Source organism: Halyomorpha halys, unplaced genomic scaffold (assembly GCF_000696795.3).
Source record: "Halyomorpha halys isolate HHAL.00 unplaced genomic scaffold, Hhal_1.1 Scaffold88.1, whole genome shotgun sequence".
NCBI classification, from domain to species: domain Eukaryota; kingdom Metazoa; phylum Arthropoda; class Insecta; order Hemiptera; family Pentatomidae; genus Halyomorpha; species Halyomorpha halys.
In genome coordinates this window covers 1,669,759-1,695,048 of record NW_027114863.1, presented here as the reverse complement: position 1 = coordinate 1,695,048, position 25,290 = coordinate 1,669,759, and the positions used below count along the sequence as shown (strand labels likewise).

Below are 25,290 nucleotides of genomic sequence, written 5' to 3'. Positions count from 1 at the left end.
ATAAACTATGCTAAAGATTTATATGGCTTATATTGGAATTTTATATTGTATTTATAAAATAGAAGGAATACTTGGGGTTGAAAAGATTTAAAAGGCTAGGGTGTTCTAAAAACACATAAACAATACTAAAGATTTATATGACTTATATTGGAATTTTATATTGTATTTATAAAATAGAAGGAATACTTGGGGAAGGCAGAAAATAAATTTCTAAATTAATAACTGCGTCTCACGCAGTTAGTCTTGCATTGCAACAAAACAAAGACACCTGGAGCCATTTTAGACAAAGGCCAATAGAGAAAGAATTCAAAATGATGGGTGGTTTAAAAGATTTAAAAGGCTGGGGTGTTCTAAAAACAGATAAACTATGCTAAAGATTTATATGGCTTATATTTGAATTTTATATTGTATTTATAAAATATAAGGAAGACTTGGAGAAGGTAGAAAACATTTTACGCTTGGCAGAAAATAAATTTCTGAATTAATAACTGCGTCTAATCAAGTTAGTCTTTTTATACATTAGTAAAAAATGTTTTAAATAGTTAACTTGATACATACCTGTAAGATATCTATTTCTTTGTCCAAAAGATCTTTTGACTTTGCTAAATTTTTCTTGGTGACATTTTTAATAGCAACTACTTTCTTTGGATTCTAAGGACAAACAAAATGGTATAAACACATAATAAAAACAATTTTTTAAGCAGACTAAATGCTTATAGATTAATTAAATATCAACTGCATTTTCTTTTGTATTATAACAGTTGTTCCTTCGAAAAAATGTGCTAGACACTAGACATATAATAGCTAAATTAATAATTTATTTTTAATGAGAACAACAAAACAATACTTCCTATTTATGTAGACCAAAATTTGGATGCAGTATGGATTAATGTTTTAAATTAAAATATGAGAACAATAAACTTCGAACATTTCAGACAAACCACGTACAATGTTTACATAGCATGTTCATGCTTATTTTATTTACAAAAACATAATATAACAAATTTGTGATGAATCAAATGAACATGTGGCCAATTCATTTTTTATCAAACATAGAAAAACAATTTGAATAGTTTACTATAGTCTCTGTTTATAAAAACATAGTGCCACAGACTTGTTATGAATGATAAATGAATGTGTTAATAAATTTTTCATAAAGTAAAGAAAACCACTTAAAATGATCACTAAATTCTTTTTGTAAACTTTTTATAAATTTCAAAATGTCTGACAAAGCATGAGCCATGTTTACAAGGAAATTCTGGGAAAGCCATCCTAATTCTGTTTACAAAAACACAGTGCGACAAACTTGTGATAAGAGATAGGCAAAAATTAGGTATGGATGAAACAAATAGCTAAAATCGCTATGGATACATTTATTTATCGATGGTTAATTCATGAATAAGAGTCACATCCATGGCAATTTAGCTATTAGTTTCAACTATAGCTAATTTTTGCCAGACTCTGCTTGTTATGAATAATGAATGAAATGGATGTGGTCAATTCATTTTTCATTTAGAATAAAAAAAAAACTTGAAAAGTTTATTAAATTCTTTTTGAATTACAAAATAACTGAACACAAATGGAAATAGTAGAAGAGAATAAACAAATCTGCCACCAATTATTCGTCAGTCCACCACATTGCAAATAAATTTTAATGTACTGCATAGTAATTTATGAATGGAATTCTTTTTGTATTCAATATTGAAATTTTTGAATGGTAAATCTCAAAATGTCTGACAAAGCATGAACCATGTTTACATGGAAAGTCAGGGAAAGCTATTCTGTTTCTGTTTACAAAAACATAGTGCCACAAACTTGTTATTAGAGATAGGCAAAACGTAGCTATGGATGAAACTAATAGCTAAAATTACCACAGATTTATTTATTTATCAATGGTTCATTCATGAATAAGGGTCTCATCAATGACAATTTTAGCTATTAGTTTCAACTCTCCCAACTCCGCTTGTTATGAATGATAAATGAAATGGATGTGGTCAATTCATTTTTCATTTAGTATAGAAAAAAACTTGAAAAGTTTATTAAATTCTTTTTGTGTTTCAAAATAACTGAACACAAATGGAAACAGTAGATGAAGTTCATGTGTCCAATATTGAAATTGTTGAATGGTAAATCTCAAAATGTCTGACAAAGCATCAACCATGTTTATCTGTACAGTCTGGGAAAGACATCCTGATTCTGTTTACAAAAACATTGTGCCACAAATGCCTGATGAATGTGGTTAATTTTTCATTAAGTATAGAGAATAATTTTTACTGTTCACTGAATTCTTTGTATAAGACAACATAATTTATTTAGCACACATGTGGATAGTAGAATAAACAAATCTGCCAACACACTTAAAGCATGCATTCAAACAACCTCATACTTAAGTTATACCTCCACAATTTGTAAGTAATTAACTAGTTACATTTCTTTATTGTTCATGGTTAAAACGTGTGAACAATAAATCTATAGATTTCTGACAAATGGCAATGTTTACATGGAATATTCAACCTTACTATGTTTACAATAACATTGTCATAAACAATAGTAGTGTTTCTAAAATTATTATAGAGGTATCAACTTTGTATAGCACAAACAGACTAGCATTATAAATAATATAAAAATACTGACATTAATCGCTTTTCCTCTGTATACGACAGCAAAAGCCCCATGGCCAATGATGTCTTTCGCATAGTATTTATAATCGCCAACAACCTCCATCTTCAAGTAATAACTATAAAACTTAAAACATAACCGAACACAAGCACAATTCACATCATGGTGTACACGGTACCTAACAACCAAACAACCCTCGAACCTTTGGAACAATGATCCCCAACAGAACTGTAGGCCGACCAAGAACCAATCAGCTGTTTCAGATCAATAAACAACTGTGACGTCACGAAAGGTAGCTCACTGATAAGGCTATGCTTTTTAAAACTTAAAAATTTCGAGTGTTTTAGTTCTATGTGTAAATCCCGTTGAACGCCTTCGTTCCTCACTTGTTAACATTTATTTTTTTAAACCCAAAAATCATTCTAAAGCCTCGTGGAGGTTTCTTTATGTTCTAGTGGCGATTTCACAATTATTTTCTTAATACGGAGGCGCTAGCAAAGTTGTGTGCTACCTTTTTTTTTTTTTCTTCTTTTTCGTTGAAGCTATTTTTTTTGAAGAAGTGCCTTTATTTGTGAAGTTGGCTTGAAATAGTTAAAAAGTGTGAACCCTAAATAACTAAATATAAGTTATATTTCTTCACAACTGAGGTTTGTCCCTATGGTCGTTAATTATATTCATTCTACATCATTATGTTTTATATACTATAATCCTGGTGATATATAGAATTTTATGTTTAATCATACTCTCCCTGAATCCTTGAACTTGAATCATGATTGTGTGATAATGTCAATGTTGATGTGTGTTTTCTCCAATATTAACATTTCTCACATTTCTTTGCTATAGGATATGCAGAGTTTAAAAGAAATTTCATAATTTGTCATTTGAGGTGAAGAAGTAATGGATTTGCCATCAGTAGATAGTTGTCTGGAAAACTGGAACGAATTGGGAGCTGATTTTAAGACTTTAGAGGTATTTGAGTAATTGAAAATACATATACATAAATAATTTCTTCTGACTATTGTGAAACCTAAAAGGATATAGAGGAACCATTCTGAGTAAATCTTTTCTGATTATTCTACTCTTGAACACTAATCCTATTTTAAAGTTGGTTTTTCTCACAATTAATGCCTTAGGATATCATCTGTCGCTCTTATTTATAAATTGGTCTAATCGTGATTGAATAAATAATTTAGTTTGTTTTTTAATTTTTATAAAGCCTTCAATCTAGTTTTTTAATTTATTATTTTGTGATTTGAAGTGGGTAAATAGTAATAAACTTTGTATTATTGTTTTACCATATATTTTTACCTTTTTTTCACAGACTGTCAACAAAGATTATCTGACAAAACTTGAAGAATTAATCGATGTGCAATCAAAATGTGTCAAAGAATTAAATCATCAAAGGTACCGTGTGGGCATCATCAAGCGTTCACTGAGGAGGTTTGTTATATTTTTGATTGATTCACATCACAATTACCAATATCATTATTATTGGCCACTTAATTTATATTTATTATTTAAAGCCAATGATAATTTTTAAAACAATATTTTATAATCATTGAACTTGAAAAATTGTTCTTGTACTGATAAATTTCCTAATTTTTAAATGTTCTGATTATTATTATCATTATTATTTTATTAAGCTTCTTTAATAAATCTCTTCTCTTCTATTTATTTGTATTTTTCATTTAAGCTAAATAATGCATTTTCCAATATTACAATATATTATATAACCATTGGCTTTATTTAAAATACATCCGAAATAATGTGATAAAAATAAATAAAAGGACCTTTTGTTGTTGCCAATCTACAGGTGTTAAAAATCCTAGGTCATTAAACACTTGCAAAATAAATCTTAATATATCTTTAATTATGAGTCTTATTTAATTATTTACTAATAGAACCTCATAAAATAAATTATTAGAAGTTATTTATTTTGAATTAGTAGTTGTTATTAAATTAATTAATTTCAAATTCAAAAGTTATTTTTAGAAAGATACATTTACTCTTTTTTTTAATCTTATCTAAGAATGTATAACTAGAGCTGCAATGAGATTAAAGTTTGCTGATTACAGAGCTACGTTAGTGACCATTGTACCTACTAATTATTTAATTAATTGAATATTGAGACATTTCAAGAGTCCCGTTAGCTTATAATTAGATTTCTCTATGGAATGATTGAAACACAAGCATTTGCAAAACAGATTGCTAAAAAAGCCTTTTACTACATTTTTTTGTCTGCTTGTATCCTTACAATAATTATTCAATTAGTATCTTAGAAAAAACATTTGATTTCTTACTCCTAAAATTATTAAGTAATGTGTTATTTCCAAGTTATGGAATTTTTTACTGTATTAAATCTATAAACAAATAGTTAAATTGATTACAGAATTTTTTGAGCATAATATTTTTATAAATAAATAATTACATTATTTTTCCCAAAGTTATAGTAAAATAATAAATCATTTAAGATTATTATAGAATTTTAAACCTATAAATTTTACCCTATGTATATTTAACTAATAAATGTTATAACAGTAAACAATCACACAATTTAAATTATGGAAAAGCATAAATAAAAATCCTGATATTGTCTTCTCTCTACTATTTGCCTCATTAAAATATAATTCATTTATTCTTAAAATAGATGAAGCCAATAAAAATAATCTAGGAATCTCTTTTTAGGAAATTGATTATATTAATGTTTAAATTGTTGAGGTGAAGAAACTTTCAACTGAAATATAAACTATTCTATATTTTGTTGTTGTACAACGTTTCGGAATATTATCCCATATTCATGTACTATTTCATCTTCATATTTGACATGTTTTATCAATTTCCAATTTGAAATCTTGTCATCTATATACATATAGTATAAAAATTGTTTTTATATAATTTTATATAGAAGAAAAGATTTCAAAATGGAAATTGATAAAATATGACAAATATGAGGATGAAATAGTACATGAATATGGGATAATATCCTGAAACGTTGTAAAGGAACAAAATATAGAATAGTTTATATTCTACTTTGAAGTTTCTTCACCTTAACAATTTAAATAATAATCTGGGAAATTATCGGTGAAAATAAAGAGAGGAGGGAGACTGAGTTTCAAACTGATGGTATGTTGTAGGAGCTGAGTATACATTCTACAACCAATTATTTGGTATTCAAATCTCTTTTTAATTTCCAAGTTTTTTTTTTATAATTATTAAGAATGTTGTAAAATATTAATATTTTTTGGTAGTTTACGGAAGGAAATTGAAGAAAGAGATAAATTTTTGTTTTAAAAATCTTGTGCATTTAATTTTTTTTTTTAAATCAATATTACTGTTATTTTATTTTTCATGATTTTTTGTATTGATGAATGTTTTTAGTATGTCTTAAGAAATGTTCTGAACTCATATGTTAATTTTTTTCTAAATTTTTAGATTACACATAGGTGAAGATGATGCTGAAAAAGTAGCTAGTTTACGAAAAGAAATTGAAAAGAGAGATAGAACTTTATTTGACATCGAACAAACTCTACCCAAGCCAAATGGAATGTACCTTAAAATTATTCTTGGAAATGTAAATGTTTCAATACTTAATAAAAATGACAAGTAAGAAATTATTTTATTATTAATTTATTTATTATTTAGGCATTTAGCTTAAATGATTTTTTAAATTGATTTTAACTTTTAAAGGGCAAGAGCTTTTTTTTATAAAAAACCGTCTGGCAAATATTTAGGTGAGTATAGTTTCCTCACCATTTCTTCAGCCTAGGTAGCCACATAATTAATAATTACTTATATTTAAAGGTTTAAGGATAAATTTGATTTGTCCCTCGAGAAATAATTCTACGGAAGAAGCTTTTTTGAAACATGTGTATCAAGAAAAATACATTTGCTCACGGTGAATTGTAGCGGATGGATTTTTATGAAATTAATACCTGAACCATTTTCGAACCAATCTTTAAATTCTGCTGGAAAAACCAACAAGCTGTTTTTGAAATATAAGTGTCCCAACAAAAATATGTTTACTACAGCCATAAGCCGAAGTAGTTGGAAAAGTTTGATATGATTAATATGTGACCAACTAGATGTCTACCCAGCCCAGTTCCTGAAAATTTCATTATGATTGGGTTAACCATTTAACATTTTGATGAAGGGGGGAGGTCTGCCCTGGAAAACCAGTTAAACGCATGATTTTTTTTTATATATATATATATATTTTCTTTCCTTTTAATTTAAATAAGCATTATATAATATATAATATGTAATATTTAGCCAAATAAAGTTTAAATAACTGTTTTTTAACCATGACGGCTATTGTCACTCGTGTAAGCCACTAAATCTATGTATGCAATCTGTTGATATATGATTGTTTTGGGGTTTTTTAACTGATTAATTAATTAATAAGAATTTTAGAAAGTTATTTTCTATAAAACATTTAGACATGAAATAATCTAAATAAACTTAATAAAAATAAAAAACCTTTTGAACATGTAAAAAATGGAATAGTGTGAAATAAAAGAATACATTACTAAATAAATTTATGTACTTCAAAAAATAAATTTGATAAACAAGTGACCTCACTTAATGATAGCTTATCGTCGTATGTGCCCCAATCCACCACTGCTTGTCAATAAAGCATTAAATGACTATGTCCTATTACAAATTTGACTTCAGACAGACACAGAATTTTTTTGCTTGATTTTTGAAACCTAAAATGGGATTGAAAATTTTCAATTCTGAGAATATAAATTTTTTTCATTCCGTGCATGAGTACAAAACTTCCCTAGTAAGGAAGTAAAACTGAGGATTAGATTTTCAGGTAATTTAAGTAAAGCTTTATTATCTTTCCAATGAGTCTCAGGAATATCCTTGTTTTTGGCTATTGCACGTAGATTATCCGATTTGGCACACTTCCTTTATGGACTAAAACCCTATAAACTAGAAAAAAAACAAAATGAAATGTGTTAACTCATTCAAGAGATAGTCTTGGAACAGACCCAGAGACCAAAATAAATATTTTCGAGATTAAGGGCTCTGAAAGGAAAAAAATCTGTTGAAAATTGAGTATCGAAAATTATACCTGTTATAATTCTTTCCGTACCTAGGAGTAAAAATATATACTATATGTTTATGTTTATATTATGAATGAAATGCAATTTTTCTAAGTTCTGTTCTTAATTTTCAGATTTAAATATAAAGATGAATACGAGAAGTTCAAATTAATCTTGAGTGCGATTGGTTTTCTCCTCTCTGTTGCAAATCTTTGTATTAATCTAAGGTAATTTTTTTAATTATTAATAAAACTACTTTTAAGTTTTATTAAATTTGTAATGAATGTTTTTTTAAAATTTTTAAATTTGTCTCTTTTTTAATTAGTTACAATTTTAATATAATGGATTGAGAGGCTCACTTTCAAAAGGGCAAATATCAATTTATAAAATTTTTAACCAAGGGGAAAAATTTAATGAGAATTTGTGAGAAAATTTTGCTGATATAACCTTGTTAAACAAGTGGATTTGCTGGTTCAGTTTTGATTGCAAATTACTAGAGGGTTCTTACAAAAGAAATTAAAACCTAAATAATTCTATAAAATATAAATTTTTCTTTTCTTGTAGAATTTTGTTCTTTTGAAAGTAATTTTACTTGTTATCATTTCTTAGAAAATATTTTTCTCAAACCCTCAAATAATAACAAAATTCATTCAAATACCAATTTCACAACATTTATTTTTGTCTTATTATTATTATTAAAATATTAGTATTTACCTTCCATCGGTTCTAATTTACATTTTTTTTTTTTTTCAAAACTGGTTGTAATTTACTCTTTCAAGGTATTTTTGTGTTGTTAGTTCATGAGATATAATATAAGTAGCTAAAGATATTCCCTTTTTATTGTAAATATTGATAATTTTGTTAAGATTAATGCAGTAATAGTTTTACCTTTTGCTAGAAAATAATCGGATTGAATGCTCCTGATCTGTTATTGTTATGATACTATGTCAAGCTTGAAAAAGCTGTCTCTCTACCCGGATTTGATGATTCCATCTTAACTTGCATTCATTTGTTTGAATAGAAATTTACTAAACTTTCCAAAAAAATGCTTAGTGTTAATGAGGAGCAATAAAATTTCATGTTGAAACTGTTTCTATCTATCTTAAATGCACACATTGAAAAAGCTCGCTTATGAGAAAAAAAAAACTTGGCCAAGTCATATTTCAATGACAATAAAATTTTGTAGATCGATCCAAGGGATTGTCCTTATTGATTGGGATTTGAAGTACCTGTAGATTATTTTATTTTATCTCTTTATTTTATTATTATTTATATATTTATCTCTTTGTATAATTTAAAAATAGTCAAGTTTTCAAATAATTTCGGCATATTCACTTGAAATTTTTTAGGTTTATTGGATTTTTTTAGATAATCTTTACTACCTCCTAATTTTATTAATTAAGAAAAAAAAACTGTTTATTAAAACAAGTATATTTTTTAGAGGGGAATAGGATTTTCTAAGTTGCTAATAACAATATTTTGTTCTAGATGGATCATTAAGAGTTAATTATTAATTTGGCAGAATTCTTTGATATATTGATTTATCGTTTACAAGGAAGCTATTTCTGAACTTATGTTGGATTTTCAATTGTGCCTGCACTTTTTGATTTTTGTTACTTATGGAGTTTTCTTCGATTTGGAGATCATTTATTAGGTTTTTGAGTGTTTTTATTCCACTTATTAATTATATTTGTGATCGAGCATGCACATTCTAAATTATCATTACAGTTAACATTTCTTCTGTAATTCAATAATATATTTGTTAGAAAATTACTCACTTACTTCCTTGCCACTACTGGTTCCTGTCCTGCGCCTTATGCCACCAACTTGGCGGTTTCCTTTTCCCTATCATTTAAACCTTATGACTCTCTTCAGAATCCTTTGACCATCCATTCGAATGACATGCCCACCTGAGTCTATTTATGTTTATGGTATGACCGATGGAAGCATCATTATATAATTCGTATAGCTCTTTATTACGTCTTTTCCTCCAGACACCATTCTCTTGGATTGGTAATACGCCTTAAAATTTTTCTCTCAAATATTTCTAGTTTAGTTACATCTCTTTTATTGGGAGTCCAACATTCTGACCTATATTTTATTATTGGCCTTATAAAAGTCTTGTATAAAATGGTCTTGGTATTTTGAGAGATAAGCCTGGACCTTAAGTGCTTTATGAGACCATGATAGCTTCTATTTGATGCTGCTGTTCTCTTTCCTATTTCCTTTGAAGAGCTATTTTCGGTGTCTATATAGGCACCCAGGTAAACAAAACCTTTTACTCTCTCAAAATTTTAGTTATTAATCTGTAGGTGTGGGTCAGGATATCTGCCATCTACTACCATAAATTTTGTTTTAACTTCATTTATTTTGAGTCCCATCTTTACCGCAGATGACTTAATCACCTTAAAAGCGTCTATGAGGTCGGCTTCCGTTCTTCTGATAATGTCAATATTGTCTGCATACGCCAGTAACTGCACTTTTTTTACTAAAGATGTGTCCATCTGTTGGTTTATGAGAGTCTCTGATTGCCTTCTCTAGTGGTATGTTAAATAGAAGGCAGGCCAACGGATTTCCCTATTTTAGTCCGTTGATTGTTTGAAAAAGGAAATTACTGACAATAAATTTGAAAATAGCATTTTTAAAAATCTAATTAATGGTATCCTTATTAAAAAAAGTCAACTATAATGTTAATTCGGGATGTGCATGCTTAATCGAAAACCTAATCACAAAAAATGTAATCAGACATAGTGTCAACTGTAATAGTAATTCAAAATTAACTTGCTTAATCAAAAATCGGAATCAGAACCCTCACAAACCTACTGAAAGATCTCATTATCAAAATGTACACGGGGAATCATAAATTAAATAAAAAAAAAAAACAGAATCAGGATTCCCTGAAAACTTAATAAACAATCTCCATACTACTTTATAATACATTCAACTAGCTTTAATTTGAGTGCTGGCAGACATCTATTTGTCTAATGATTCCTGAGATTTATATTTCTTCACAAACTATTAATTTTGTCTGCACGACTAGAAATCAAAATTTTGTGAATTTAATTGGCAAATATGAAAACTACTACTTCTATGGAGACAAAAGTTTGTTATGTGTTTCAACACACTTCCCTTACTTGAAGATGTTGTAAAGTAATGAAAGCAAAGAAGGCTTTCATTGTAGTTACCTTGCATTATTGTTTCCAATAATAATAAACTGGATGTAGAGGTGTAAAAATTGGGAAGGGGTGAATTTCTTTATTTTAAACATTGTTAAAAATAATAAAATTTTAAAAACACTTTGCGATTATTTTCTAGCTGCCTCTGGTATTATTGTATTAAGTATGATTAATTTATTTTAAAATACAGGTCTGGTGAAGAAATGTTGAGAAATCTACTCTTTTGCTATGTAATGTTTTCGAGTGAGCAGTTTTAACTTTCTTATTCTTTAAATCTTTTAAAAATCATTTACCTCTATACTTTAAGCAAATAATGGCATTTCTACTAACGCACATTATGTTTTCTGTTTTTTTTTCACAATTTTATCTAACTTTTGTTTTTTTACCTTTACTTGGTTTTATTGCTTCAAATTTCATTGCTTTTTTTCTTTGAGATTACTTTTATTTTATTTTATTTTATTTTTATTATAATATTTGAATTACTTTATTTGAATGTTTAGTTGTGGAGTAACTCAATGGGTTAGGCACTAAACATATGGGCTGAAGTTTTAGTTTTTCTGTTGTAGACAATTTATTTTCTGTTCTATTTACCATCAATCAATTTGTATCATATCATTTCTGGAGTACAACCAGATACAACTGTTCCCATTTATAAAACAATACTTTGGCCATTACTGATGTACAGCTGTGAAGTGTAGTTGCATCCTGAATGAGAAGAAAACAATTGCAAGCATTCTAAAACAAGATTCTAAGAATCGCAGTGGATTCTCCCTAGTTTGTACGATACAGCCAATTGCATCGTGAACTGCAAGTTGAATCGATAGATAATTACTACGAATTTCCACTCCATTCTACCAACAGTGAAAGGTGCAGTGGCATACGACTTAGGCAACCAACCACATCATAAAGACTGAAGCCCAGACTGATCCTAGACATCCTGTTATAAATTCTTTATATATTTATTTTTATTATTATCATTATTTTATTTTATATTTTCCTTTTCTTCTTCTCTAGTTATTTTGCAGCTCGACTCAATTTTTTTTTTTTATTATTGTTTATATGGTTTTTGTTTTTTATTGTTCTCTAGATTATTATATTATATATTGAATTGATCTTTATTGTTTTTAATTATAACAGTTTATGTTTATAGCATTGCAAATAGTTTGGGGTGCCTTTTGCACAAGACTATACCCTATGCCCACTATCAACTGTTAAAAAAATAACTTACAAACTGTTACAATCATGTAAGGCCAACCAAGGCCGAGCTGGTTATAAAGAAATAAAAAAAACATGGAAATATCTGCATATCTGCGGACTGGCATTCCTATAACGGTTACTAATTTGGTAGTAATATAGTATTGGAATGTCATAAGCAGTTAATTAATGACCACACCACTTGATCAATTATTACTTTATGGTACTCATTTGACACATAATTTAATGTTCTTTAATTTGTTTGTCTCTAAGAATTGTTGAATAAATATAAAAATCTTGGTTAAATAAATCCATTATATGTTCTATATATAGAAGAGTTATTTCAACAGATACATGGAAATTCTAACATATTTAATTAGATTTTCATAGTTATGGCATTCTTCAATATGGTCAACCTTGCCTGAGATTAAACAGATAACTCTTAAATCAAAGAAGTAGTGATCTAGCATAAAAAAATTATATCGCAGCTACCGACTAGATAAATAGACCATATCAGTTTCTTTGGAATGTTAATTGAGGGAGCTTGCAACTAAATGTTGTCAGCTTTGCTTGAGACCAAAACTGATATTTTGATGAGATAAATCTGTTAGAATAAGAAAACTGAACATCTGCGAATGGTGAACAAATTATATTTTAGTGTCACTATTCTAATAAAAGTGGATTTGAACATGGAGATTTATTTATCTTAGATATTACACTTCTTTTTAGAAAGTTTCTATTCTTTTAAAGTTATCTGCTCTATTTATGTTTTGTTTTTTTAATTTAGGGTACTTGAATTGTCTCTCATGTTTCTTCTGGTATGGTACTACTGTACCCTCACGATACGAGAATCCATTTTGAAAGTTAATGGTTCCAAAATTAAGGGTTGGTGGCGACTTCATCACTTCATTTCAACAGCTGCATCAGCATTTCTCCTTGTTTGGCCTGTTTCGTCATCATGGACGACATTCAGGTTTCAGTTCATGGTCTTCAATGTTTATATAAGTAAGTAATATCAACAAAGTAATGATTTATATGGCTTGGCATTTGCTAATTATATAGTTAAATATATTTTCCATTGTAAACTAATTAATCTACTATCAAATGAAAAAAAACTAACAATTTTTTAAATATAAAATGTACACTTTCCATTTTTGTGATAGTTTCGGCTTTTCCATTCGTTTCTTTTCTTTTAATTTTTTTTTTAAATTTCTCCATCATTAGTTACAAATGAACCTGGACATATACAAAAACTATTTAACACTTAGATTATTAATTTAATATATTATGCACTTCTTTTTAATTAATTGTTTGAAAGTGATTTATGTTAATAATAAAACCAACGACAAATGATCCCATTTGCTCTCAACAGTTTATTTTAGTCCTACAACGTTTCAGCCCTTAGGCCATTGTCAAGAAGCCAACCTAAAAATTGTTTTCACATTATTACCATATTAATGTGATAAAATTCCTCGCATAATACCAATATTTTTGTCATACCTCAATCATTGACTAGTCACAATTCATTTAAAACTGTATTTCATTTTCAAAAACAAAATCAAATATAAAATGTATATTATAACAGTTTAATTTAAATTTTATAAATTAGCTAATCACTTAGAAATGACACAACTTAATGTTATTAATAAAACCTACCTTCAACAGGTTAGGGATAATGGCCTAAGGACCGAATCATTGGAGGATTCAAATAAACTGTTGCGAGTAATTTGGATCATTTGTAGTTGGTGTTATTATTATTATTTAATGCTAAAATTTTTTGTTTTTTTTTTTGTTTTTTTTTTATTCTAACCACCTTCCCAACCATTTTCTGTATATAACCTTGGTCAATTATCTTTAAATAAAATAAAAATGAATGGCTGTGATGAATCCCAGAATGTTCTGATGGGAAGCATGCCCTTAGGTATGAAATCAATTCCATCCCAAATTTTGAAATATAATTTACTTTTTCAATTAAGGACATAATAGTAAAGATGCCTATTAGATTTATAAGGAATGGAAAGAGTTTTTTAGAAAAAAATAATTCCTTTCACCTGGACCTATCCACTGCATGGTTTGATTCTTTTTACTCATACAATTATTAAAACTTTGGTGCAGTCTGAGCATCATATGATACTTACTTGCTACCCAACATACGTCCACAGATTTTGTGTAAATCGGTGGGCTCTTGTTGAAGTTACCACTATTTTTGTGATTTTGGAAAAAAAACATTTAAGACCATGGAAGACAAAAATTACGAACAACAAATTTTTATTTTTCTGTCGTAAAAATTCCTTTTTTAGGATTTCTCTAGGTGAGAATATTAAATATGAATTTTGTTCCAGTCAAAAATATTGCAGCTTAAGAAAACAATATAATAAAGCTGTAAATTAATCGGGAATAAATCAGGTGCCCCCTTAAGAAATCATCTAATTAAGTAATTTAATCAGAAAAGACCAGGGCCGTTCGTAGCTGAGCGAGTCAAAGTGCCAACATTAACTGACTCATGACTGCTGTGGCACAGGTTTTAGTATCTTCCTCTTCGTGTTCTGATTGCATCCATCAAAATAATTATTAAAAAGTAATCAGAGAATGAATAAACTTTTCATTTAAATATGCATTGCATTTCTTAAACTGCAATACTTCATAAGACTCAAAAATGTACACCATTTAAAAAAAATAATAAAAATCAACTGGAAAAATTATATATTCTACAAAATGATAGAGACAAGATATTACTAGAGCAATGTGTTGATTAAATAAATAAAAGTCGTATTTTTATTTTTCAGATGGTTCAGAAAAGTTATTTTAATTTATTTTATATTTTTATAATTCAGTGAGCCATTCAGATAATAATTTCCTTCTTTTAGTTTGTTTTAATATTATTTTTTTAAGTTAAAGAATAAAAATAAGTTTGTATATCATTTATAATCTATTAAAATTTCTGCTCCTTCTAGGTGTAGTACAGTACTTACAGTTCAGGTATCAGCAAGGTGTCCTCTACAGATTAAAAGCTCTCGGGGAAAGGCATAACATGGACATTACTATAGAAGGCTTCCATTCGTGGATGTGGAGAGGTCTCGGCTTCCTACTGCCTTTCTTGTTTGCTGGATATTTATTTCAACTGTATAATGCTTACAAATTATACGAACTGTCTATACACTCAGACGCTCCTTGGCAGGTAAATGTTTAATTTATAGAGATGTCATTAAAAATAATCCTTTTCTGAATTTTTGCTATGAGATCTTTGTATGAAGTGTGCCTTCAACCTTAGGCCAGGCTTTACTTCACTTTAGAATGCTGACTGGGTTAATATAAGTGAACTGTATTTGAAAATTAATTGCAAAGAAAATAAAACATAAATTGACTGAAAAAACTTTCAAGTAATTTACGCATGGTTGTAGAGGGTGGCTGAAAGAAAATATTTTTTGGTTAAAAGTGGTTAATGAATTTCAATTGAAATTGTCTATTGAAATTGCAGCTGTTGATTGTTGAGGGAAGAAGAAGATAAATGATGAAAAAGTAAAAGATATTGAAAGAGTTGAACTTCCTCCCTTGATTCCTTCTCCTCTATTGCAGGGGAGACATTTTTTAAATGTTCTACTCACACATGATGATTTTCATTGAAGAAGGAAAGGAAGGGGGGAAAAAATGGCTCTCTCTTGCCCTTATTCTCTTCTTCTCGTTTTCTTTACACCACTGCTTACTAGAGGATCTTTTTTTTTTTTACTATATTGGCCACATATACATTTTAATTGCTATTAGGTATATGCGTGAATTGTGGAGGCCCACCTTCTGGTTCCATCTTTTGTTTTTTAAACAAAACAAACCTCCTGCCTAAATCGGCTCCAGATGGTTTACTTGAAGATAGAATGATGTAGGCCTCCGGGTTGAAGTGGCTCTGTCCAATCTCCTGAAGGCAACACCTCCTTGATGTTTTCCTATTCCAAGTCTTTAAAATCAAAAGCCTACCTATATCCGTGATATCACTCTACGATCATCTATCCATTCATTAAACACCAGATCGCAATCGATTGATTTATATATGCCCTCCCATAGAACCGCTTCCTTCAGCAAATCCTTTGTCATGCGTACAACCTCCTTCTGGAATCCTCTTCTCATCCACAACTGTTATTCATCCACAACTCAGCATTGAAAGCATTAACTTTGATCCCAAATCACTCAGGTCATCATGCAGAGAATATTATTTCAAATTTCTTGCTATATTTTCAAGAATTCCTGTCAGAGACCCAAAATATATGATAGTAGGCTTTATTGTGCATCATCAGCATGAATTGTATTTATAAGATTGTGGTATATGTACATCTGACTATTCTCGTAATGCTCAGTAATGACTTCCAGGTGCCTGTCCTGTCCGTACTGTTCTTCGCATTATTTCTTGGAAATACCATTACAACCTCAATGGTAATACCACAAAAAATACACGAGATAAGAGAGCATAGAGAACAAAGGGTAAGATTCTATGTACTTTTTTCTCTGAAAAATTATTTAAAAGTAATAAGAACAATTAATGTTTTCATGTTTCATTTTCAGATTCATGCCTATCCAGTTAAAAATAATGATTCTGCCAGAAAGACAGATTAATGAACACATCAATATAATTAAGTAAATATATATTTATGTTTATATATTTATTTAAAGATTGTATGTAATTGTTAATATATAAAAGATAGTTGTTGATTAAAATAAATGATTGTTGTTGGTTTATTTTTTTTCAAGTAAACTGTCCAGTTATTTATCAACTTCTGACATAATTAAGTACAATATGCACTGTAAGATTAATTTAAAAATTTCTTATTACCAAGTGTGAATAGGAAGAGAAAGCAGATCATTTGCAAACTGCTTTTGAAGCTGAGGTAAAACTGTAGCACTATAAAAAAGGATTCTAATCGTTTGACCATCATATTAGCTGTATTCAAGAGAAAAATTTATGAAATAAAAAAAAGAAAGAAGACTTTAAAGCCACAAAAGGCTATTAGGTGATAAAGACTAAAATAATCCTGACCATAGTCTCTCCAGTGAATAGAAATGTAAATTTAATCTAAAATATATCCGACTCCTCGATTGCTATACTGAAAAAACACTTAATAATTAGACCCTGATCTCACAATGTGGTACTTGGAATATTTTCATACTACTCTGGGTGGGTACCAGAATATATGGATGAAATTCAAAGATTTTTAACTGCATGATATATTCTCCAGTACTTTACATTCTCTCTGCAATAAAATTATGTGCAGTACGTTCCCTCTGCATGATATAACCCTGTACATTAAAGATATCAGTGGTAAGGGTGTGTATTCTAAAATCATTTATTTTCACTCTCCATGATAATCATCCATTCTGGATTGACAGATGCTTCAAATGTTACAATCTCTGCCATCCTCCTCAAGAACATAGGTCCTCCTACATTATGAGTACTATATCCTAATGAGAGCAAGGTCATTGCTATGGAGTAGAAGGTTTATACTATCATGGAAGTACTGATTAAATGTGGTTTTACATCATCTGACATGTTACTACTCTTACCAGACAAATATTATTTAGTTGGAATAGCATAGGAAGTAGGCACTTGAAGTATCACCAACATATCAGACACTTCCTATAAAATACATCCAAGAATATTTGTATGACATTGCTCTGTTGGATTATGTTAAACCACCATTATTGGGTGAAATTTTCAGCACATTACTAATCCAAAATTCATATATTGTTCCACATAAATATATATTATGTATATATATCTGTACCTCGGAGGGATACAACACTATGTCCATTTTCATAACTTTACAGGAGAGAAAACACCAAGTCCACATGGTGTTCTATCCCTCTAAATGAAAGTGGATTTGGTGTTGTTTTAAAACATGCTATATCCGGTTCTAACTGGTTTTGGACATAGTGCTCTATTCCTCTAAGAAATATGAGAAAAGCTGATTTTAACTCTGTAATAAAGTCAATATGGAAAAAAATGGACATAGTGTTGTATCCCTCCGAGGTACAGATATATACAAACACATATCTGAAAAATTAACTACATGGCACATAGAATTGGTAGCCTTGGTTCCAAAACCTAACTGTATGTATTGGTACTTGGTATTTGATGGAGAAACTAGTACTGCAAGTGAGCCTCCTGGTCCTTATAGCCAACCTTTGGCTGCTACTAGAGTTGCTGTCACGTACTAACCTGTCAAGATTCATTTTTCGGGACGCCGAAATATATTTCTTAACTGCTCCAGGTGAGAATCCAACCAACAACATAGAGTGCTCTAGGACTTTCGCCCCAACCCGCTTGGCCGCATGTCCCTAACTGCATGTAGCACAGTTACTGACATCCAGGTCCACTTTTTCACAAAATGAGTTAGATGTTGTCATGAGATGGTTTCATACTCTGTCCAATACTAAAGATCATTCGTTAAAAAAATACCACCAGCACTACTAGCGCTTAGTTTCAAACGGCCAGGTCCTGACTGAATCATTCTCAAGATTTGTTAAACCATAAGTGACAACGAAAACCACTAAATTTTTCTTTAAGTGTTTACTATTTTATTTTAGTAGTTGTGGTGAAGTATGTTTTGTTTTTTAGATCGCCTCATAACTATTTCTAAGTGTATTTAGCCATGTTTAAAGCGGAGATTCCAAAGTGATGGTGATAGTGATCGCTGTCGGAGTATCTAACATCATGTAGACCTATATTCGCTGTCATATGACCAAGATTTATTTGAGAGTTGTTAATACCAACAATTACCTGCTAAAAGCCACGCATATGATGTACACTGTAGTAAGGAGATTTCGGAATTAAGGCTGCGATATGTTTTGTTTATCCGCTTAGCGAAGAAAACATTATTGCTCATGCTTCATCCAGAATTTGTACCACTTTCTTAGTCTTAAATAAACTAGAATCTCTTCATATAGCTTTATATAACTCGAATGATGCATTGTGTGAAAATACATAATATTCAAAGGTGTATGAAGAGATCAGAAAAGAAGCATTGGCTACAAAACTTGTTCATCAGTAAAATCACTTTTTTAAAAGGCAAAAGTCTTCATAAAGGAGGTGGTTCTCTTTAAACGAATTGTAGACTTTATCACCTGATACTCATTATAAGTATTTATCGACTGCTTTCGATGAACACTCGATATCCCTTTTTGCTATCTTCTATGAGGATTTATCATCCAATTTGGTTATTTAACCATTACATAAAATACGAGGAGAAAGTGGTTGGGGGTGCGGTCAAAATGAAACACAAATAAGTTGGTGTAACCTATTTAAATAGGTTACCAACTTATTTGTGTTTCATTTTGACCGCACCCCCAACCATCTTCCCCTCGTACGTCATCCACGGTCAACTATCTCTCATAATCATTACATAAAATATTCTAAATTTTTGGATATCCAGCTTACATGCATTTAGACAGTGCTTCCGACCAAAAAACACCCGCTCATCGCCTTGAAAATACCCACCACTTTACCTGCTTTTGGAGAATAATTGACGTCATTATAACTGTAACTGTATGATTGTACTGTTGCACTAACTCTGGCGTTTTGTCAGTGAAGCAAATGTCACGTTAAATATCACATGTGTGGAAATGTTGCAGTGTGTAACTGTTTGATAGTCACATTCGTGACAGTAATGCCTGTGGACTAACAGTCACGTTAGGATATCTCCCGCTTTCAAAAGGATTACCTCCCTCGCAGTGGGAGAAGGTTTTAAACGCTTTACAGTCTAATACTTAATCTACAAGCAACACGATATTTTCTTAAAGAAAGTGTTTATGCCAAAAATCCACTGACGAGTGAATGAATGATGAAATGCACTCATGATGTAACTCTCACTTGCGACTCCTAGTTGTGCATTATTAAGGAATCCTGTTCGACGTTTTTGTACAAGAAGTTGCGTTCATCGAAGTAAATCCTGATTACGTCCTCCTCGTGTCTACTTGAAGGAAAACTGACAACCTCTGGAAGTTGTAGTGTCGACGGAATATGTAAAAAGAGGAATCTGTCAATACCGATTCTACTGAAAATCAACCACCATAGACCTTTTCGTACTTTCAATTCAATGTCCAATGCCCAACAAGTAGAGTTCACAAGGAACCCCATCGATCTCTAGAGGACGGTTATGGAATCCTCTTCCTATCGGGTGTTATTACCGAACTACAAACCCTCCGATAGCCCCCGCCCTACCCAAGGGTGTCCCGCAATATCCTATCGTCCATATATACTGCTGTGTTCTACATATTTCTAATGTTTGGAAAATCAATATTAATTGTCATTCCTTCTATTTTCATAATTATGACATTCATAGGATAAATTTTAATTTTTACCCGATAGGTTTATTTTACTTCTGCTTTGATGTTTAGCTGCTACAATTAACTAATCAGTTACTACGTTTGATAAAACACACTAAATGTTTTTTAATTGAAGAAAATGTTACACTGCATGTTTATTATCATTTTCAGTTGGTACTGATTCAAAAGCTTAGTTGGAAGTTTACCGTAACCTTCTTATATCAAGCTAGTCATCATTAGTGTTTGAAAATTGTGGTTATTGAGTTATTATCGTAAACATGGTTAGAGAAATCGCTGATGAATCTCAGTTTCAAGAAGAGTTAAACTCTTCTTCAACTAAATTGCTTGTTGTTGATTTCACAGCAACTTGGTAAGAAATAAATTCATCTTTGAGGTGTAATTATTAATTTATATTTGGCTATAAAAAGATTAAGGATGTTAATTTATTCATTAGGTGTGGACCTTGCCAGCGAATTGCACCGTTTTATGAACAAATGTCAGCCAAGTACCCTAAGGCCTCGTTTATTAAGGTTGATGTTGATAAATGCCAAGAAACTGCTGCTAATCAAAGAGTATCTGTGATGCCGACATTTTATTTTTACAGAAATAAAGTAAGTTTAATAAAGAAATAAAAGACTATAACTGTTTTTTCAGTTTCTGTTGAAGGTATTTGAAATCTAATCGATTTGAACCTGATCTAGGTTAAAGTTGATAGTATTCAAGGAGCTGATCCTAACAAGTTAGAAGCCAAGATAAAAAAGTACTATGATTCTGAAGATAGTGGTGACCAAGATGTTGGAGTAGCAGGTCATGTAAGTATGATACTGTTATTATATTTATATATATGACTAACTGAATATGAAAGAGATAGTTGGGGATGCAGTCTAAAAGAACAAAAAATATTTATTTGCTTAGGTTTCGCCCTACTTTGGATTGCTAAAAAAGATACAAAACAACTAAAAATATGTTGACAATGTAAACTATATTTGACTATTTTTTTTACTTTGGACCACATCCCCGACTATCTCCTTTGTATTATATGTTTATTTTCTCATTTCACTATCAATGCTTGAAAAACTATTGATAGCTAATAATCAGGATAAAACAGGTCTTATCATGATTTTTAGATTAGATAAAACCTTGTATTGTTTTTAAAGCATACTATTCAGGATGTTGGAGAGAAGTTCTAGTTCTTATTGATAGCATTAAATGTTAAAATATTCTTTTCCTAATATAGTACTATAAAAATTAATGGTATATTGGTCTTAATTTTACAGATGGATTTGATCTCTTTCATATTGAAAAGTAATTGTGAGTCCTTGAATGAATCTGATGAACACCCTTTTGTGCATTGTCTCACAAGTGCTGGTGGATATTTGGAGTCCGACTGTGATGAACAGGTAACTATTTTACTGTCTTTTCTATTGATATTTCTAATGTTTTTAATATTGTGTGCTATAATTATTTTTATTTTCAGCTGATCATTTCAATTGCCTTCAATCAGACTGTCAAAATACATTCTTTGAAAATTAAAGGCCCGGCTGACAAAGGCCCAAAAAAATTGAAGCTGTTTATTAATCAACCGAACACTCTTGATTTCGATGCAGCTAGCTCTAATCAGTCTGTGCAAGATCTTGAGTAAGTTACTTGTCTGCTTTCTTATACTTATCTCGTAGAAATATAAATATAATCTCATCCTTATTGTGGACAAATTATCACTTAAGTGATTGCTTATGTGGGTCAGCCATGCTAGTGCCTGGTTTTTTGAGTATATGTACTTAATGTTATTGCTGTAATATTGAGATATCTATTTTAAAAGTCAGACTGAAACATTTAAAACCATAACACCTAATTGTTGAGTCTTGGTTTTATCTTACTAAAGGGCTTATATTTCCTGAGACTGAAAAATATATTGCTGGATCCCTTTTAGCTTTGAACTAGTTTGTTTTGGTTTTTTTGTCAAGATTTATTCCTTAGCTGACCATATCTCTTGATTAAAGGTCAAGTTAGGATGGCTTAACCTCTGATGCAACCAAATATATTTGTAATTCTAATAAATATTATTCAAATCAATTGTAGTAATGATTAAGAGTGTCTACAGACAGATTTTCATCGAAAAGTCAGGTTTAAAAAATGAAAGATTAAAATAAAAATTTATTTAACAAAAAAAAAAAAAAAAGGAGGCACCCAAAGATTTTTTTTTTGTAAAATAGACTAAAATAACGATTTTATTGAAATTACTAACATAATTTTCATTAGAATTTCCACTTATATAAAAGGAGTTTCTATGTGTAGCTTTTTTATTCCAGTTGGCACTTTATTAATATTATTTTGTTGTATTAATTCTTTTAGATATATATTTTTTAAAATTGTGCATTATTTTTAAATACTTAAGCCCATAATATTTCAATTGATAAAATTTGTGATAGTCATGGTTTAGTTAAGACAATATTTCATAAAATAAGAATATATTATCTTTAGAATTTTTTGTATAATTTTAATTCCCGTTTGAGACTGGTTTATTTATCAATAATTATAGAAAATAATATCCATTTAGTCTCAACATGTTTATTTTCTTTTTACTCCACACCTGCGTTTCGGTGATTCCAGCCATTCTCAAGGATAACTTATTTTATATATCACAGCTATAATGTAAAAATATTGCAGGCTATTCAACTTTCTATTATAATCTTATCACTCTCTTTATCAAATATATATCAATAGGTTTGTAGACTAAAATATAATTTGAAAAAGGCAGTACAGCCTGCAATGTTTTTTACAACATTGTTGCTGTTACATGGATTCTATCAACAATACATTCTACATTAATGTATTGTTTAATAAAGGAAGTGACAAGGTTATAATAGAAAGTGTAAATTGAATGATATTAGAAAAAATAAATTAGTTTGATAAGACTAAATATAATTTGACAAAGGCAGAACAGCCTGCAACGTTTTTACAACTTTGTAGCTGACATGAACTTTATCAACAATAAATTCTACATTAAAGTATTGTTGATAAAGGAAGTGACAAGGTTATAATAGAATGTGTAAATTGAATATTAGATAAAGTAAATTAATTTGAAAGAAATAGGTTGAATAAGACTAAAATATAATTTGACAATGGCAGCTGCGAAATAAATTATTCTTGAGAATGGCTGAAACATTGGAATGGAGTAATAAAAAAATAAACATGTTGAGACTAAATGGATATTTCTTATTTTAATTGATTTAGAATTTTAATTAGGTAATAACTATTCTTTTCTAAATTCATAAATTTACCTTATAACTTTTTAGGTTAACTACAGAACATTTAGAAGGCAATCCAGTTGCATTGCGATTCGTTAAATTCCAGAGCGTTCAAAATATTCAAATTTTTGTCCAATCTAATCAAGGAGGAACGGATACTACACAGATAGACCATTTGCAACTCATTGGATCACCCATTGTCACAACTAATATGAGCGATTTTAAAAGAGTTACTGGGAAGAAAGGAGAAGCCCACTGAGCCATTACATTCGGATAGACAATAACAAATTAACTCTTCATAATTTATTTTGTACATATTTTTACATTTATTTGTATATTTTCTTCATATAAACATTTTCCTGTAATAATAATAATAATAATGACATTAAATGAACAAAATAATACTATCATCACAATAGTTGGATCATTTTATTAACAGATTCCTATTTATCAATCTTTTACTCTTTGTTAAAGTTGTTCGTACTTTTTCAATTTTTTTTTTTTTGTTTATGAACAAGTAATATAAGAAATATAGGATAGATAAAAATTAGACAAACAAATAAAAGGAACTTAAAATTTCAATGTATTAATACTATGTAAGTATAACCTTAAAGGTAACATCTAAAACCAAAAAAAAAAAATAATAAAAATAATACAATTACAGATAAACCTAAAGCAAAGAGATCACAACATTTACATCATTTTTACAAAGAGAGTAAGTAATCAAACAATTCCACTCAGTTTGGATGAACTATCAATAACAAACATTTAAAGCTGTTATTTATTTTAAAGTAGTACATATGCCATACTACAAATATTTACAAATATAAAAAGTAATTGTTATCATATTTAAGATCACAACCTTAATCTAAGGTCAATGAATGATAAAAGAAATAAAAGCCCTTTAACGAGGGAAAAATAAAGTAACTGAAGCAACTCGTAAATCATATTCATTTGGTTCATTCGTTTAGAAAATAAAAAAGAATGACTTGAGAAAGTCAGAAAAAAATTAGAAATAATAAATACATATAAACATTTTCTACTATACAAAATATTCGTACGACACATCAAGATGTAGAGGCAGTTGTTTCTGAAGTACTAACTTCACTTGTTGACGGAGCAGTTGTACCCGAGTCAATAGGAGGCTGAGTAGTTGTTAGAGGTGTCATGGCAGTGGCTTGAAGCTCGATAGTAGAAGATGTAAGGTTTTGTAAAGCTGTCTTACCCCACTTCAACAACTTCTCCATAGCTGAGTCCTCATTACTGACTATGCCACCTGCATCACGAGGTTTAGGGCTATCGTCACCTGCTGTTCTTGGAGTGCTAAATCCAGACTTTTCTAATGATCTGAGGAAAGATTCCACGATTGATGGTCGGTGGTTTATTGTGATGTTTGGAGGTCCCTCTCTATGAAGGTAAGCGACAGGCCAGTGAGCTTTTCTTCCTGAGTGAGCATACGGCGAGTAAGTTTCACTACAAGGCCGCCACTGTTCTCGATCTGAACTTCCAACATAGCACCTGTTTGAAGATACATTCATAATAATAAATAAAAATATTGGCTTATACTTAAAACTATTTGTGTAATGTATGTCTAAAATTTTAAGATTTTATAATTTTTCATTTTGAAACTTACATCAAATTCAAACCAAGAGTTTAGGAAAGAAACTAATGATCTTTGATCAAAACTGTTGACTGATT

General features: G+C 29.7%; 4 protein-coding genes across 9 annotated transcripts in view; 2 read left to right on the top strand and 2 right to left on the bottom strand.

The window, feature by feature from the left end:
• Window positions 1-2,860, bottom strand: part of Atg1 (serine/threonine-protein kinase unc-51-like protein Atg1) — a 27,972-nt gene extending 25,112 nt beyond the window's left edge. For all 5 annotated transcript variants that reach the window (XM_067051966.1, XM_067051968.1, XM_014414826.2 and 2 more), the window contains exons 1-2: window positions 2,635-2,860; window positions 559-651 (exon numbers count right to left, since the gene is read on the bottom strand). In XM_067051966.1, coding sequence (XP_066908067.1) covers window positions 559-651; window positions 2,635-2,724 — 183 coding nt within the window. In that variant the 5' untranslated portion in view covers window positions 2,725-2,860. The remainder of the gene's footprint in view (window positions 1-558; window positions 652-2,634) is intronic.
• A 263-nt stretch (window positions 2,861-3,123) lies between these two features.
• On the top strand, window positions 3,124-16,762 carry LOC106677116 (transmembrane protein 120 homolog). The gene is made up of 9 exons (XM_014414829.3): window positions 3,124-3,266; window positions 3,463-3,588; window positions 3,941-4,059; window positions 6,052-6,222; window positions 7,802-7,894; window positions 12,825-13,042; window positions 14,992-15,215; window positions 16,397-16,507; window positions 16,589-16,762. The coding sequence occupies exons 2-9, from the start codon at window positions 3,517-3,519 to the stop codon at window positions 16,637-16,639; spliced, it is 1,059 nt and encodes a 352-aa protein (XP_014270315.1). The 5' UTR covers window positions 3,124-3,266; window positions 3,463-3,516; the 3' UTR covers window positions 16,640-16,762.
• A 3,774-nt stretch (window positions 16,763-20,536) lies between these two features.
• Txl (Thioredoxin-like) lies at window positions 20,537-24,010 on the top strand. The gene is made up of 6 exons (XM_014414841.3): window positions 20,537-20,714; window positions 20,799-20,955; window positions 21,046-21,156; window positions 21,622-21,744; window positions 21,822-21,982; window positions 23,641-24,010. Exons 1-6 carry the CDS (start codon window positions 20,623-20,625, stop codon window positions 23,849-23,851), a joined length of 855 nt encoding a protein of 284 aa, XP_014270327.1. The 5' UTR covers window positions 20,537-20,622; the 3' UTR covers window positions 23,852-24,010.
• Window positions 23,881-25,290, bottom strand: part of LOC106677124 (uncharacterized) — a 112,840-nt gene continuing 111,430 nt past the window's right edge. For both annotated transcript variants that reach the window (XM_067051972.1, XM_014414839.2), the window contains one exon: window positions 23,881-25,110. In XM_067051972.1, coding sequence (XP_066908073.1) covers window positions 24,660-25,110 — 451 coding nt within the window. In that variant the 3' untranslated portion in view covers window positions 23,881-24,659. The remainder of the gene's footprint in view (window positions 25,111-25,290) is intronic.

Excerpts from the sequence above, each read along its gene's own strand:
- Txl (XM_014414841.3), top strand. The coding sequence starts at position 20,623 with ATGGTTAGAGAAATCGCTGATGAATCTCAGTTTCAAGAAGAGTTAAAC. Across the intron at positions 20,956-21,045 it reads TTTATTTTTACAGAAATAAA|GTTAAAGTTGATAGTATTCA; the intron begins GTAAGTTTAATA and ends AACCTGATCTAG. Across the intron at positions 21,745-21,821 it reads AGTCCGACTGTGATGAACAG|CTGATCATTTCAATTGCCTT; the intron begins GTAACTATTTTA and ends TTTTATTTTCAG.
- LOC106677116 (XM_014414829.3), top strand. The coding sequence starts at position 3,517 with ATGGATTTGCCATCAGTAGATAGTTGTCTGGAAAACTGGAACGAATTG. Across the intron at positions 7,895-12,824 it reads AATCTTTGTATTAATCTAAG|GGTACTTGAATTGTCTCTCA; the intron begins GTAATTTTTTTA and ends TTTTTAATTTAG. Across the intron at positions 15,216-16,396 it reads ACTCAGACGCTCCTTGGCAG|GTGCCTGTCCTGTCCGTACT; the intron begins GTAAATGTTTAA and ends AATGACTTCCAG.